The following is a 15,762-nucleotide window of genomic DNA, read 5'->3' on the forward strand; positions in this document are numbered from 1 at the left end:
AACCCAATAAACTTTTATTCATGACACCAAAATGTCATTTAGCATCGTAAAACAACATGAAATGGTGTTGGTAATAGTGGATGTATGTAACCGTCGCCATTTTCCTTAAAATTTATCGATAAGTAGATGTTTAATCCTCTTCGCAAAATTGACTATTCTTTAAATTCTATAAAAATTCGTAATATTTTAGAGAAAAATATTAAGATTTAAGTAATATTTAATTAGTGAATATTATGTTATAAAATGGAAAACGTAGTGGCTTTTAATAATGAGGTAAGAAAATAAGATTTTTTGGTGTAAGTGAAATGCAACTTCCTTTAAAATGAATCAATGAATAATTAGAAAAAAAATAAGCAATATTTTTCAAACTATTATATAAATAAAAAAAATAGTGATTATTGGCTGAAAAATGTTATTAAAAGTGAAAATATTTAAGGAACTAATACTTTGGTGCACAGAAAAATTATAAGGGCGTTAGCGCTTGTATTTTGTTTAAAAATATGCATTTCGAACGAATTAAGAAAAAAAACTAATTACATTATTTTCTTTATCTTTTTTTTGGTTTTACTTTTACAATTTTAGCTTACTGGCCTATATAGTGCCAGTCCACCAATATCAAAGGCAAAAATGGCAGCGATTACTCGTGGAGCTATGAAGGCAATTAAGTTTTATAAGCATGTCGTTCAAAGTGTAGAAAAATTCATATTAAAGTGTAAGCCAGAATATAAAATACCTGGTTTATATGTGATCGATTCTATAGTTCGCCAATCACGGCACCAATACGGACCAGAAAAAGATGTCTTTGCACCTAGATTTGCACGAAATGTCAAACAAACTTTTGCAAATTTATTTCGATGTGCTCCAGAGGACAAGAGTAAAATAATACGCGTTTTAAATTTATGGCAGAAAAATAACGTTTTTGCTCCAGAAGTAATACAACCATTATTTGATTTAGCTGATCCAAATCATCCTATATACCATCAAATTCAGCAAAATACCAGTGGCCAGGATATAAGTGGAACAAATGGTTTGAATACATCCATACAAGAAACTAGCACACCAATTTTAAATACACAAGATGAGAGTCATGGAATTCCTGAGTTAAATGTTAGTATGTTATTAAATTTTATGAATTGAACTGTTTTTTTTTTGTTATGGTGTTTAAGATAGGTATAATATTTTTTAACACTTAACTATTATTAAAGTTAGTTTAAAAATAAATTTAGTTTATAAGTTTTGGATAGTAGAAAAAAATTATTGGATGTGTATTTTATAAATCAATAAGAAAAAGAACCGGAATCATTAAATACCGATTAGGTGCCTATACTAAACTAATAATTCATTCTCATGTAAAATTCTTTAAATTTGTAAAGGCATTAAAATATTTTTATGTAGGTTATAAACTAGAAATTAAAAGCTAGATCTTCAGTGTTATGCTTTATATTTTCTTTTATTTTATTCATTCCTGCACTTAAATTTTACTTGTATAAATGCTTAATAATTATTTGCTTAGAAAAATAATCACGAAATTTAAATGTTAGATATAACATTTTCAATTTATTGTTTTAATAGTGCTGACTTCATTCGATTAGAAATTCATTGCAGTATTCAGAAAATTTAAAATATTAGCACTTGAAGAAAAACGAAATTGTACCTATTTGTTTTATTTTTATTATTAAAAAGGACCCATTAGTAAACGAATTTTTTTTAAATTGTTAGATTCAGCACATGGTTAGAATTTTTTTTATATTTCTCATGAATTCTAAGCCAAAAAAACAAAACCAAAACATTTTTTTTTCTTTAACTTTTTCTGTTCAGATTGGACTACATCCAACAACTAATACAAAAATTTTCGATCAATCTGCATTAAGACAACTGGAACATAACAAACAAATTTTAAAGCATAAACAATGTACCACAACTAATACTAATATAAAAAACGAAAGTAGTTCTGGATTTACTTTGAATTCAAGTGCAACTAAAAATAATAACGAAAAAATATTAAATAAAAATATAGATGGTAATTTCACTGATAGTTTTGGTTATGATAATGGGATTGGGGGTGTTGATTATAATCTAAACAATAGCTATGCTGCTGCTATTAATTCTGCAATCATTAATAATCAGTCAGAGAATTCACAAAGTAAATTAACCAAAAAAGTGGTTGAATATGGTTATGGTGAAGTCGAAGACGACATAAAAAAACGTGGACATTATTTGCCAAACGTTTTAGATGTAATTTGATTTTGTTAAAGTCTTTGTATTTAAAAAAAAACTTTTTTTAATTTTTTTTTGTTGACTTTATTTTTTTTTTCTTAATTATTCCATGAGAAATGTGTTGAAATTATACTAGTTCTTTTGTATTCAAAAAATCTAACGATATTGGACTATTTTTATGCTTTATTCAACTTTTTTAAGTAATTTTTTGATAATTTTGAATATTTTCCGAATATATTTTTTAATTTTGAAGAAACTATCCAATAACTAAAACTAATTTACCTTTTAAGTCTCAATTTTACATTTTCACGTTAATCTTGAGGACACTAAAATAAAATAGAAAAATGAAACAGATAAATGAGATTTCCTCAACACATTTCTCTATTTTACCGAATCTATAATGTTAATTTGGCTTTAATTTATTAATTTTAAATTATTTTTTAATTTTTTTTTTATCAATCAATTTTTATGCGGTTAGAGCAATAATTTATCGCAATTATTGAAAGATCCCAATGTGCTTCGGCAACTTCAAACATTACAACAATTTAAAAAACAACAAGAAGAACAACAAAATAAATTAAACGAGATGAGATTACAAGAAGAAGCTTTTGAAAAACATTTACAAAATGTTTTAAAGGTAAATTAAAAAACTTTTATTTTATTTTGAATTAGTTTAACATAAATTCTGCAAATATACATTACTCGTATTGTAGACAATAATTCGAACAAATTTAAAAATGATTTTATTAGCTTCTTATATTATTATTTTTTTTTTTTTTCATATTCAAATAGGCTCAATCTTCAACTTTGATAGGATTAAGTGGATCAAATGCAACAGATCATAATGATGATGAAGTTAAGTTTTTGGGTACCGAAACTGCAACTAATAAAATTGAGGTACATTTTTTTTTTCTTTTTGTATATTTTTGAATATTTTTTCATGCCGTGTATTGAATAAAATACATACACAGATAGTTTCTTGTTTAAATAGTTTTGGGAATTCTTTAACGCTTAAAAATATCGAAAAATAAATTAAAATTTAAAAATGTTTTTTTTTACCATTTGTAGACAATAAAATTTTTCAAATTTCTACAATTATCGTAATTTGTTTAATTATAAAAAAAATTTAAAAGTTTTTCTATTACTATTTGAAAAACACAAACATGTAAAAACAAAATTATTTAAAGGAATTTTTTAAAAGATGTAACATTTTTAAATTTTTATTTAGCAATAAATTGACTTGACTTTGAATTTTATTATTTATGCTAGTTTTGTTAGTTTTTCAAAATTCAAAGTATTGATTTGAATAAGAAAATTACATTTGAAATTAACAAAAATATAATTAATTGCAAAGTTTAAAATTTCAAATTAAATTTAATGAAAAAATATATTTGATATGGGAGTTTTTGGGACGCTGTGCAATATAAATTTCGGTTAAAGATGAAATTTCTATTAACTTTTCATTCTCCATATATTCTCAAATTGTTCAATCTCATTTGATCTTACTTCGAAGAGAGAAAATTTTTCTTTACCGCTGTGAAATAATAAGTGATTATGTTAAGGCACAAGAAAAATTTCCTTCAGTTCGAAAGAGATAACTTAATAAAATAATAAATTTGAAAAATAATTTGATTTCTCGGTTTTATTGATAAATGATTTGTCCAATATTTTATGACATTTTAATAACCAAATTGTAGCTCTAGCATTTTTAAGCTTACGTGAGTGTTGAAAAAACATAAGCATTGATATTGTTTCATATTATTAAATAATACAAAGCACTATCAATGTTCATAAATGTATCTTGATAATTTGAAAATAATTACATAAAACACGAATATTTTACACTTTTTATTTAAGAACGTTACCCTGGTATTTATGGTTAACAATGACTATAGCCATTGCCAAATTAATCGATATTTTCATTACGAAAACCTTTTATTACATTATTTGTTTAGAAAGAGGATGCATTTTTTTTATGAAATCATAATTTTTAGAAATTATCGCCTTAAATTTGTTTTTTTCTTTGGGTTTGGAAAAAAACGAATTGTCCGCTCGGAACATTCAAATCTGATAAAACCTTCTCTAAATCCAAAAACAGTTTAAATAATTTTAATTAGAGTTCTAATCTAAAGATTCTAAACTAATGGAAATAGTAGTCATTTTAAGTTGAACACAAAATTTACATATTTTATAAGAATTCTTATTAAATATCAAATATTTTAAATATTTTTAAAGTGCATAATAAAATTAATTGAGTTTTAAATATAATGGGGGCTAGCAGTTAAAAGTTTTAATTTAAAATAATAGCATTCGTTAAATGAATAAATTTTATTTAAACAATTATTTTTGTAGTGTGATTTCAAAATTTAAAATGAAAAATAAATTTATGAATGAAAATATCAAATTTATTTATTTAATGTTCAAATATAGTTCAAATAAAATTTCGACAAAATTTAAATTTAATGAGTTTAAAACTGTAGGATTAAAAGAAGATTATTATTGGTGTGGATTTAAAATTATTGGAGAAACAGAAATATTTTATTTGGGAGTATTTGGGGTTATAAATTATATTACTTAAAAAAATTACGATTTTGACTACCTAGTATATATTTTATTTTTTTGAATTTCAAATTTTATTTGCTTTTATTTTTAAATATTATATTTAAAAATTCTAAAATAAAATTAATAATCGTCCAACAATCGGAATTTAAAGGTAAGATATCAATAGTAATTACAAAAAACATTTGTAATCCACTAATTAAATTCCGATCCGCAAAATCATTTGTAAATCAAATGACGGCAGGCTGGTAAGTTTAATTTTCATTTTTTCTGTTTAACACTATGTAAAACTGAATTTTTTTTTTTTCTTAAATAATTTATCGAACAAAATCCCTTAAAAGTAAAATAAAAATTAAATTCGTAAAAGTATCAATTAGAAAATTAGAATGATGAAGGTACAAAGCATTGATTATTTTAATTGTGCAAAATAAATTTTTTTTTTGATATGAACAAATGATGTTGATGAAAATTTTTTCAAAAAATTTTAATTCTACGTTAAAGTACTGCCAACGTTTAAACAAAAGCTACAAAGTATATAAAGTCTTCATTTTTTTTTTTTTAATTTTTGTTTTTTTCTTTTTATTTCAAATTAATATTACAAAAAAAAAAAAAAAAACAAAAACAATGAATATCAAAAACCAACAATATTTTCAAAACAACCTAAACTATCTAGGTAATCAATTTGGATGCCGGGGATTCAAGAAGTCCAACTCCAACTGATCATGATCGTTATAAACGTCGAAGAAGTCGAAGCCGTAGTCGTTCAAGAGGTCGTTTAACAAGTGGTCGTAGTGGTCGTAGATCGTCAAGATCAAGGTCACCTCACAGTCATTCAAGAAGTATATCACCGAAATCATCAAGACGTCGTTCGTCACGTGATCGTGTATCAACAAAAGATAAAGAACGCGACAGAGAATATGAACGTGAAAGACGCAAAAAAGGAATACCAGAACCGAAAACTGAACATTTAAGTGGTAATTGTTTTGCAAATTTCTTTATTAATCAAAAATTTACTAATGATTTTTTTTTATTTTTCTTTCATGTGATTTTTATTTTTGATTTTATTATACATCTAAGTTTATAAACTCGTATATAAATTAAATTGATAATATGTATATGATAAGGAGCATAATTTTTTAATCGTGACCTGTAACTTCAAAATTTGTTTGTAATATGTTATGAGTATGCAATTTACCTTATGAGTTGTAACATAAGCTAAATTGTGAAGCATTAATATCTTATTATAGCAATTTCGGAGTCCACGGTTTTTCATTAAAACTGAAAAAATAGAAATAATAAATCATAAATAATTTCTATTTGAATATCCATTGCTCTATTTATACACATATACAATTTAGTTTAAGTACGAAATTTATAAATTATCACAAATAAAATTATTTTCAAAATCTTCAAATTAAATTTTAAATGCGAATTTATTGTAATTTTTGCATTTAATAAAATTTCTCTTCTAAAATTGATGTTTTGTCTTTGGTGACATTAAAAATTTCTAGATCAATTGAAATTCTCTTAAAAGATTCAATTTTAAAAATTTTGTTTAAACTTTTAAGCAAAGTTAAAAAATACAAATTTTGAAAATAATTTTATATTTTTCATTATAATTTTTTAATGATTTTACCGTTTCAGTTTATGACAAAGCTTATTAGAAATTCTTTCACTTGGACCCTCTGAAGATAAAGAAATGAAAAAAAGTGTTAAATTTTTTTCTAAAGAATACGATTTTTTGTTTTTTGAATTTCGTATTCTTTTATTAAAAAATTAATATTTTTTGATTTAATTTTGTAATCATTAATAGCCAAAATTCTCTTTTAATTTAAAAAATAAAATTTTTATTTTAGAAGAGAAAATCAAATTATACGATATCTATTCTATATACTTGATGAATTTTTTGGTTATATTGATTGCAAAAATTATTTATGAGGAAAACAAGAAAACCCCGGCCGATAATTTGGAGTGGAACTTGACTTTATTCATTAATTTGTTTTTGTTTTTTTTTTTTTTTTTTAGATTCATTTTTTCTGTTGAAAACGTAGTAGTACTTTGATAGTAAAAATATCGAGCGAATAAATCGTTAAATGTGTAGTGAATATAAAATTTCATCTTCATCATTCTCAATATTTTTTAATTAATTAATTAAACGAAAATATACAAAAATTAAGGGATTTTGTACGAATAAATAATATATATTTTAAATAGTCTAGTCAAATTTTAATTTTGTTTAACGCACAAACAAACTAATACGAAAAAAGCTATAACGAATTTGTAAATGATTTTGGGCTAAAAGAATTTTATAATATTTAATTTTTTATTTTTATATTCAATATTGTGAATTAATATTTATTTCAGAATATATTTGAAATTATGAATAATTTTTTTCTCTCTTATTTTTACGTAAAATTCAATCAGAATTTCTAGAATCGATTAGAATTTCTATATGAGATAAATTAAATAGTAATATTATAATTATTTTTTAAAATAAGAAATTGAAATTAAAATTATGTTAGGAAAATAAAAATATAAATTTGAGAAAAAGATATCCAATACTTTGAGTGATTTATTTTAAATTTTTTAAGAAAAAATTTCAATAATAAAATTAAATTGCTATCTTTTAATTTTTAAATTTTTTTAATTTAATGAAATTATGAAACTAGTTAATTAAGAGTAACTTCAAATAAGTTAATAGTAATTTCAAATAATTTTAATAATTAAAAATTTTATAATATATTTAGACGGTAGTATAATTAAAATTTCACTTTCTTTAAATTAATTTAACCATTTCCAATAAAAATTTAACATGATTTTTTAAAGTATAGTAAAATTTCGGAATCAAATTGCACATATAATTGAATTGAGTAGTAATTTTGTTTTGAATATTGAAATGCTTTTTTAAAATACATTAAAAATTTGGACGAAACTGCTTTTTGCAAGAATTAAAATATGACGGCTAGGTACGCTTGTGAATATTATAAAAAAATGCTTAAGTTCGAATCCATAATCAATCAATTTTCGTTGCAGTGTAAAAAATAATTAATATTTTGTTTTTTCTTTCAAAATAATAACTTAAATGTTAAATATACTAAATAAAGTAATTCACCTATTATATTGAATAATTTTAAATGGAAAAGTATGGGGGGGGCAAAAAATATAGGAAAATAATAATCAAATGGAAAATTAAAGATATAAGTTTATCTTTAATTTATAAGTATATAAGAATATTTCTACACATTCTATTTAAATTAAAAAAAAAATTAAATTAAAATTAATTATGTACCTAAATTTCAAGTTATGAAGTTTTAAGTTTCAAATTAATGTAGTTCTGCCGCATCTGTATTTAAATAGTTTTTCTTTTAAAATGGTAGTCTGTGCGTTCCAAATAATTTCTTGAAGTTTTTAACAATCTGTGTTAGCATTTGTTAATTTGTTAACTTTTTAAATTTTTTAATTTAAAGAATTATTGCTGTTAAAGTAATTATAATATAAACCATCATTCGGATGTGTTTGTACAGTTTTCTATAAAGAAAAAGTTAAAGAAATAGTTATCGTATATTATAATTTATGTTTAAAATTAAAAGTCAAGTTCCATGTTTCCCAAATCTAAATACAACTTGAGAATTTCAATAATAAATATATTAATGTATTTATACAAAAATTTAGAATTTCAATTAATATCATCATTTCTATCCCATATATTTCAACATATTTATTATAGAAAAAAATCAAAGTAAATATCTTAACAAAAATGTGAACTAGAAAGTTCAAACTAGATTTATTAAACTAAATAAGTCTAAACCAGATTTCAATTCATAAAGATTATAATTGTAGTTTAACAAAAACGACATGAATTGATTTGCTTTGGTTTCTGTTTACAACGTTGAGGTGAATATTATGGGATAAAAATAAGATTAATTGAAATTATTGTCATCTTTGTCTGGTGTATGATAAATTTTAAGCAATAACGCAAATTTTTTAAATTGTCAAGACAATTTTATTTAATTTTTTTAAAACTATTATTTTATATCAATTTTTTTTTTTGTCTTTCAGTTTGTACAACAACTCTTTGGGTCGGACATTTATCTAAACTTGTACACCAAGAAGAATTATCTGATACTTTTGGTAAATTTGGTGACATAGTTAGTATTGATATGATTTATCCACGTGGATGTGCATTTATTGTAATGAATCGACGTCAAGATGCTCATAAAGCAATGACCAATCTCAAAAATCACAAACTTCAAGGTCGTGTTATTACAATATCATGGGCTGCTGGTAAAGGTGTCAAAAGTAAAGAATGGAAAGATTACTGGGATTTAGATTTGGGTGTTACTTTTATACCATGGAATAAATTAGGAAAAGATACTGATTTAGATGCCCTAGAAGAAGGTGGAATGTTTGATGAAGATACAATGCCAGGTTGGATGAAAGATAAAATTAATCAAGCGAAAAATAATAAAGACAAAGTATTAGCTGCAGTTGCAGTGCCAAATAACACTGCAATTTTTACCGGAGTGGCGGATAGTCTACCAAAAATTGATACTTCTCAGCCTCCACCCACATTATTACAAGGTGGTCCCCCACCATTATTACCCCCTCCACCTGCTGTACCAATGGTACCACCTTTCCAAATGGGGCCACCTCCAAGATTAATTGGTCCTATGGGTGTTCCGATGCCTGGAATACCTCCTGGTATGCCACCAAATATGATGCCTGGTATGCCGCCATTGATGTTACCAGGTGCTATGCTACCTCCACCAGGTTTTGGAACTCTTCCTCCAGCATTAGATAAAACAAGCGCTGGTAATCCGTTACAAGCTCCGCCACCTGGCTTTTTAGGCAATATGCATATGTTAGGATTACCCCCACAATTTCCGCAGCAGATAGAACAACCACCACCTGCAACAACACAGCAGCCTCCGTTGCAATCACAACAACAGCAACAATCACAAACAATTCAAACTAATGAACAAACTACGCCTGCCGATGATCAGATGGACATTGAAATGGAAGATGATCTCCCTAACAACACTCCTAGCAGTGTTACAAAGTCAAATGAAACAACGAATCCTATGCCTGACTTTAATAAGCCCCCGCCATTATTTTCAGATCTATCTGATTTACCAACTGCTCCACCAGGGGAAGATCCTGATGAAGTTAGTCTTGAAGAAAACCGCAATGATGAAGAATTTGAGAGGAGACATATGGAAAATATTTTTGATAAAAGAAGGAACGAATATACTGGTGGAATTCGTGGTGAACGCTCTCGTTGGGAACGCGGCGGTAATAATGGGGGTCGTATTGAAAGCCGTAGAGGTCGTGGGGATCAGGGTTCTGCTTCAGAATGGTCAGAAAATGGAGTGCCATTTGGAGAAGGTTTTCAACCTGATAATCTTGATAAAAAGCAACAAAATCCTTTCTTTGATCGGCGTAGTGGCAATGGTATTATAAAACGTTAACTTAGAAATCTTGTTTCAAACACACTTTTTTTTGTAGATTTTGATCGTAGGAATGATGTTGGTTTCTTCCCTAATAATAACATGCCTGCAAATAGATTTGGTGGAAGAGGTGCCATGCAAATGAGAGGCGGACCGCAATTTGGTCAACAAAGATTAGGAAATATGTTTAATCAACGACATAATTCAAGAGGACAAGCTCCGCCAGCTCAAGATGGTAAACTTTTTTTTTATATTCGTTAAAAGACAAAAAGATGTTTTTAGAAGGGACACTAATGTTTTTTTTTTTAATTTTTCAATTTTCAGGACTATTTTCAAATTATATAGAACGAACATTTGAACGCGAAGAGCGTGGTGGTAATCGTGGCGTTAACAATAGAGGCAATCGCCGAGGTGGCGGTTTTGACGGTCCTCATAGAGGTGGCGGTTTTGGTCAACAAAGAGGAAATTGGCGAGAAGAAGATAATGGTAATAATGGTAGCCGTAATAGGGATGTTGGCAGTCGCTTATTTGAAAGAAGAAATGACAGAGACCGTGATAGAGATAGAGATCGCGATCGAGAAAGAGATCGTGATCGCGATCGTGATCGTAATCGAGATCGTGATAGAGAACGTGACTGGGATAACCGAGATCGTCGTGGGGGTGGTGACACTCGTAGTTCTCGTAATTCTCGAGATCAAAGAAACCGTGACAGAAGCTCCGATAATGATCGAAGTGACAGTAATTTTAACAGTCGCAGGAATAGTGGAAATAAAGATAATGAAAATATGGAAAATAATCCAAATGAAAAAGTGGATAAAACCCTTCAAGACACTGAAGAAGATTGGGATAATGAATTACAAGATTTCGATGAAAATCAAAGAAAATCTATTATGAATGATAATGATAATCTAAGACCCCCAGGAGAAGAAGACATTACAAATGACAAAGATGATGAAAAGGATAATGAATTTGCTACACCAGCTACAAGACTAAGAAAGTCTTCATTCAATCAACAGTCCGGTAATGCTGCTACAAAAATTGATAACAATAATAGTAATGAAATATTTGATAATACACCATTATATGATGAACCGCTTGACGGAGGAGCAAATAATTGTACAGAAAATAGAAATAATAACAATAATAATATTGATAATTATGATAACAGTAATAATAATTATAACAACAATAACAATAATGATAATTATAATAAAAATAATAACGATAATAGTAATAATAATGATAATGATAATGTTGGTGATAATAGTCAATATGATAATAATGACCATCGTAGCATTTATAATGAAAATCAAATATCAGAAAATAATGGTACTCATTCTGAACAATGTCCAGTACAAAATCAATATAACGATGATGAATCACAAAATCAATATATAGAAAAAGAAGAGCAGCCATCACATGATAATGTAAAAGGAATAGATGAAGAACAACAAAGTCAGGAAAAAAATGAAAATATTGAATCAACAGGAGAAGCACCAGTAGAAAATAATGAAGAAAATTCTTAAAAACTAAACAAACATTCTATTAAGTGTTAAATATTATAAAAAAAAAAAAAATTTTACTCTTTTGAAAAAGAAATTTAAAAAAATAAATTTCTTCACCTATTATGTAATTTATTGTTTTTTTTTTTTATTTTATTATTTTTAATGGCAAAATCATTTTTAAACTTACTTATATAATATGTTTAATAAAAAGAAAAAGAATCCTTATTAAATTTAAAAGGGTTAATTGTATATTAATAATTCAGAATTTTGAAGAAAAAATTTATTAAAAATTTATATTGATCCACTGAATTTTAATGAAAAATTGCATGTTGAAAATTAAATGTTATTTATTAAACAATCATGACATACACAATATGTACATATGTACATAATGATTACCAAAAATCATCATATTGCTGTATTTATAAGTTATAACATTTATTTTTCTTATGTAAATGTAATTTTAATACAAAAAAAAAAAAAAATTAAAAAGAAAATATAAACTCATATCATAAGAATATTTAAAAAACAAAAAAAAAATTTCTTTTTTTAAGTTAATATGCTAAAAGTATGTTTATTTTTTCTTAATTGTAATAACACTACAAAAATTGTATATAAAAACATAGAACAAAAATAAAATTTCATATTCGCGACAACAAAAAATTTTATTTACTTTAAAAAAAACAAATGAAATTAAATAGAAGTAGATAAATTAAAATTTTCAATATACAATATGTATATATATATGTGTGCACACATGTATACATATGTATAGAATATAATTTAACAAAGCTAAAAACCTTAAAAAAAAACAAAAAAGAGGAACACTATTTAATGGACGTAATCCTGTAAAGTAGACTTTAGAAATAATTAATACAGATTTTCATAAAAAAGTTAAGAATAAAAAAAAAAGAAAATATTGGAAAAATGGTGTAAAAGATAGATTTTACAGTATATTTTTATTTAAGTAATTATTTTTTTTTTCTTTTTGTTTAAAAAAGCAATAAAAATTCTGTTAAAACTATCAATATTATTTTTTAGTTTTCATTTTAGATCTCAGAAAATTAAGGGAATCCTGTGTGAAATTAACGCAATTTAATATACTAGAACAAAGGAAATGATCCAGACCATTTAATTCGTTTAATTCTTAATTCTAATATTCGTAATGAATATTAAATTGATTTTTGAAGCTCTAATATTATATTACAGTGGATGAGGAAATCAGGAAATCCAACAACAAACATATCAACAGAATAAAAAATCATCAAAATGGTGAAATGCGTGGGGTACAAATTAACGAAATCCCTTGCTGTCTAAACAGAAGAAGACCCAAGGATACATATGTAGGGTGCTAAAAGTTTAAATAGAATTGGGAGTTACAGTCAGTGGACAGTTCTCCCTCTACAACGCTATAAGAAAATTGCTTTTTAAGTTAAATTTAACTTAGTTACAATAATAATGGAAAAGAAAACGAATACTTTACAGAAAATTTTGAGTATATATATTTACTGTAATGTAATAATATTTTTAATTTTGCATCACTATAGATCTTGCGTTTGTCAATGTAATTTTTTCAAACTTACAATATTTTAAAAATGCTATAGAGTTTTACTCATGCTACGATTTTTGAGCTACTGCTTCTTTTACTAAGGATGTATAGAATATGTCAATTATATGGAAAAGGTTGTAAAAACGAAATAAGACAATGGAAGAAATAAGACAATAATATGTTAAGAGTAGGTGAAAAGATTCAAAAAATGGATAAAGTGAGTACATGAAATTAATTGTTTTTATACCTAGCAACATGTAAACTGTAAAGCTTCACTTTCAGTAAAAGCATAATTATGTTCTTTTTAAAAATTATATAATTATTGACCTTAAATTTAATTTAAAATAGATTATTATAAATATAAAAAATTATTGAAAGTAAGCTTTAAACATATTTATCAAATATTTTTATTTGATTAAAAATTGATTTTTCATGTTCAATTGTTGTCGCAATGAAATGGCTCATAAACTGTATACAATATGTATACATGTAAATGTACACAGGTTCCTAGAATATCGGTCTCTATAGAATATGTAAGATTTATTTTTCTTTTTGGAAATCCAAGTAACATTGAGACGCTTAGAAAAACTATTAATCTGTAGTCATTAATTGAGCAATTATTTTATTTTTTCCTTTATTTACATAAAAGATAAATCGTTCTTTTAATAATTCTGTTGTTGAATTTCCAATAAAGTTTGATTCATTTTTCGTAATTGTTCCATAATTTCATTATGTCTGATTTCCTCTATTTTCATTTTCTTTTCTTTAAATTTCAAATATTCTTTCATTAAATCTTTATCACAAAATTTAAAAATTTTGTGAGCGAGATTTTCTATTTTGTTCAGTTCAACATCATCTTTGTCAATTTCTGTTTTGCAGGAGCTACTTTCTTCATCGTCTTCTAAAATTTGTGTCTCTACTTTAACAGGTTTCTGATGAAACGATGAGTAGTCATCATCTTCATCAACGAATTCGTTTTTTAACATAAATCCATCTCGACTATCATTTTCTAGATCTGAGTCATGTGTTAGTTTTGCACTACTTGTGTCTATGTACTCTAATCGATTTTTATTAATTTTTTGTTCTATAGAATTTAATTGATTCGCACGAGATATTATATTTCTTGCCTTTCGTCGTATATTTCTGTATCTCGATTCGACTTGTAGCGGAGTATATTTTACGTTAAATTCATGTTGCATTTCTTCACTAATGGCTTTAAACATTTCCTTTTTAGTTCTAAATTGACCATTGCATCCTACATTTGGTACGAACATATTATACAATTTTATTAATTTTTTTGATTGTTGATTTGTGAACTCTGCTTTTGAGGAGCTACCTTCCTGTTCATTTCTCTCATTGTCTAAAAAAAAATTTTTTTTTTAATTCTTTCATTATTTGTATAGATTCTTTCATTATTTGAAAAATTTTGTTACCTGCTTCAGAACATTTTTCATCGTCTTCACTATCAAACATGCTTTCCAAGTTGTAATTAGAAATATCGATTTCAGAGTTAGTGTTAAATTTCGAATTTCTAGATCTGTTGTCGAAGTCATTCAATTTTGATGGGTCATCCTTTCTTGAGACAAATTTTCTTACCCTGCTAGCTACTTGATCCCCCGTGTATTTCAACCCGAATTCTTCATTAATTTTTTTTGCCATGTATTTGTACATTTGGTGTTTTTTTGTAAATTGACCGCACCTACCGACTTTAGGATTAAATTTTTTGTATAATTCTAATAATCTTTTCGTACATTCAATATTCTCCCATATTCTTCTATTTTTTTTCCTTTCATTTTTCTTTTCCCTTTCTTCTTCTGTAACAAAACTCTTATCTTTCCTTACATTAAATTCATCTTCATTTGTATAATCGTCACTTTCCTCAAAATATTCAGCCTCCAAATCCATATCACTATCAAAATTATCATAGTTCATTTCGCCATTACAAGAATTTTGTATAGGTTGTCGAGTGTTTTGCTTTACAAAACCTCTTAACATAGTACCACTCTGGATTTCGATTAAGGGGAATTGAATATGAAAATAAAAATTTAATTGATAAATTTACTACAAATAAGCTATTTTAATTTAAAGATAAAAATCAACAGAAATTGACGGAAATTTGTATATTGTATAGCTGCGTTTATACAGCCAAAAAAGGTTAACGTCTGATTGTCATTTTTAAATATCTCAAGTCTAATACATTTTGACGTTAAGCTCCGTTTGTACTGATAACAAATAATATTACCTATGACTAATAACAATATGTCTACCAAGTTGATAAATTTTTAAATTAATGGTATTTATATTTCATAAAGCGTGCATTTTGAAAAATGAAAGAAAACACAATTTAATAAAAAAATTTTTTTCATAAATCCAAGAAAATTTGTAATTGGTATTTTAAATTAGGATTTAATAACTGAACCTGAAGCCAAAATTTTACTTTATCTCATATCATCCTCAACATTTCTTATACAGGTATTAAAATTTT

The 15,762-nt window shown here is 25.6% G+C and overlaps 2 protein-coding genes across 3 annotated transcripts; one reads left to right on the top strand and one right to left on the bottom strand.

The window, feature by feature from the left end:
• Positions 1-68: 68 nt before the first annotated feature.
• LOC129619253 (uncharacterized) lies at positions 69-12,756 on the top strand. 2 transcript variants are annotated; one of them, XM_055534410.1, is made up of 9 exons: positions 69-273; positions 583-1,107; positions 1,819-2,235; positions 2,696-2,854; positions 3,010-3,114; positions 5,450-5,750; positions 8,836-10,227; positions 10,282-10,458; positions 10,548-12,756. In XM_055534410.1, the coding sequence occupies exons 1-9, from the start codon at positions 244-246 to the stop codon at positions 11,747-11,749; spliced, it is 4,308 nt and encodes a 1,435-aa protein (XP_055390385.1). In that variant the 5' UTR covers positions 69-243; the 3' UTR covers positions 11,750-12,756. The 2 variants fall into 2 exon arrangements, with proteins under 2 accessions (XP_055390385.1, XP_055390386.1); XM_055534411.1 differs by lacking the exon at positions 1,819-2,235.
• Positions 12,757-13,610: 854 nt separating this feature from the next.
• LOC129619282 (uncharacterized) lies at positions 13,611-15,412 on the bottom strand. Its single transcript, XM_055534459.1, has 2 exons — positions 14,711-15,412; positions 13,611-14,637 (listed from the first exon to the last, which is right to left on the bottom strand). Exons 1-2 carry the CDS (start codon positions 15,270-15,272, stop codon positions 13,940-13,942), a joined length of 1,260 nt encoding a protein of 419 aa, XP_055390434.1. The 5' UTR covers positions 15,273-15,412; the 3' UTR covers positions 13,611-13,939.
• Positions 15,413-15,762: the final 350 nt, after the last annotated feature.

The sequence above is a fragment of the Condylostylus longicornis genome, unplaced genomic scaffold (assembly GCF_029603195.1).
Source record: "Condylostylus longicornis isolate FDR11 unplaced genomic scaffold, ASM2960319v2 ptg000011l, whole genome shotgun sequence".
NCBI classification, from domain to species: domain Eukaryota; kingdom Metazoa; phylum Arthropoda; class Insecta; order Diptera; family Dolichopodidae; genus Condylostylus; species Condylostylus longicornis.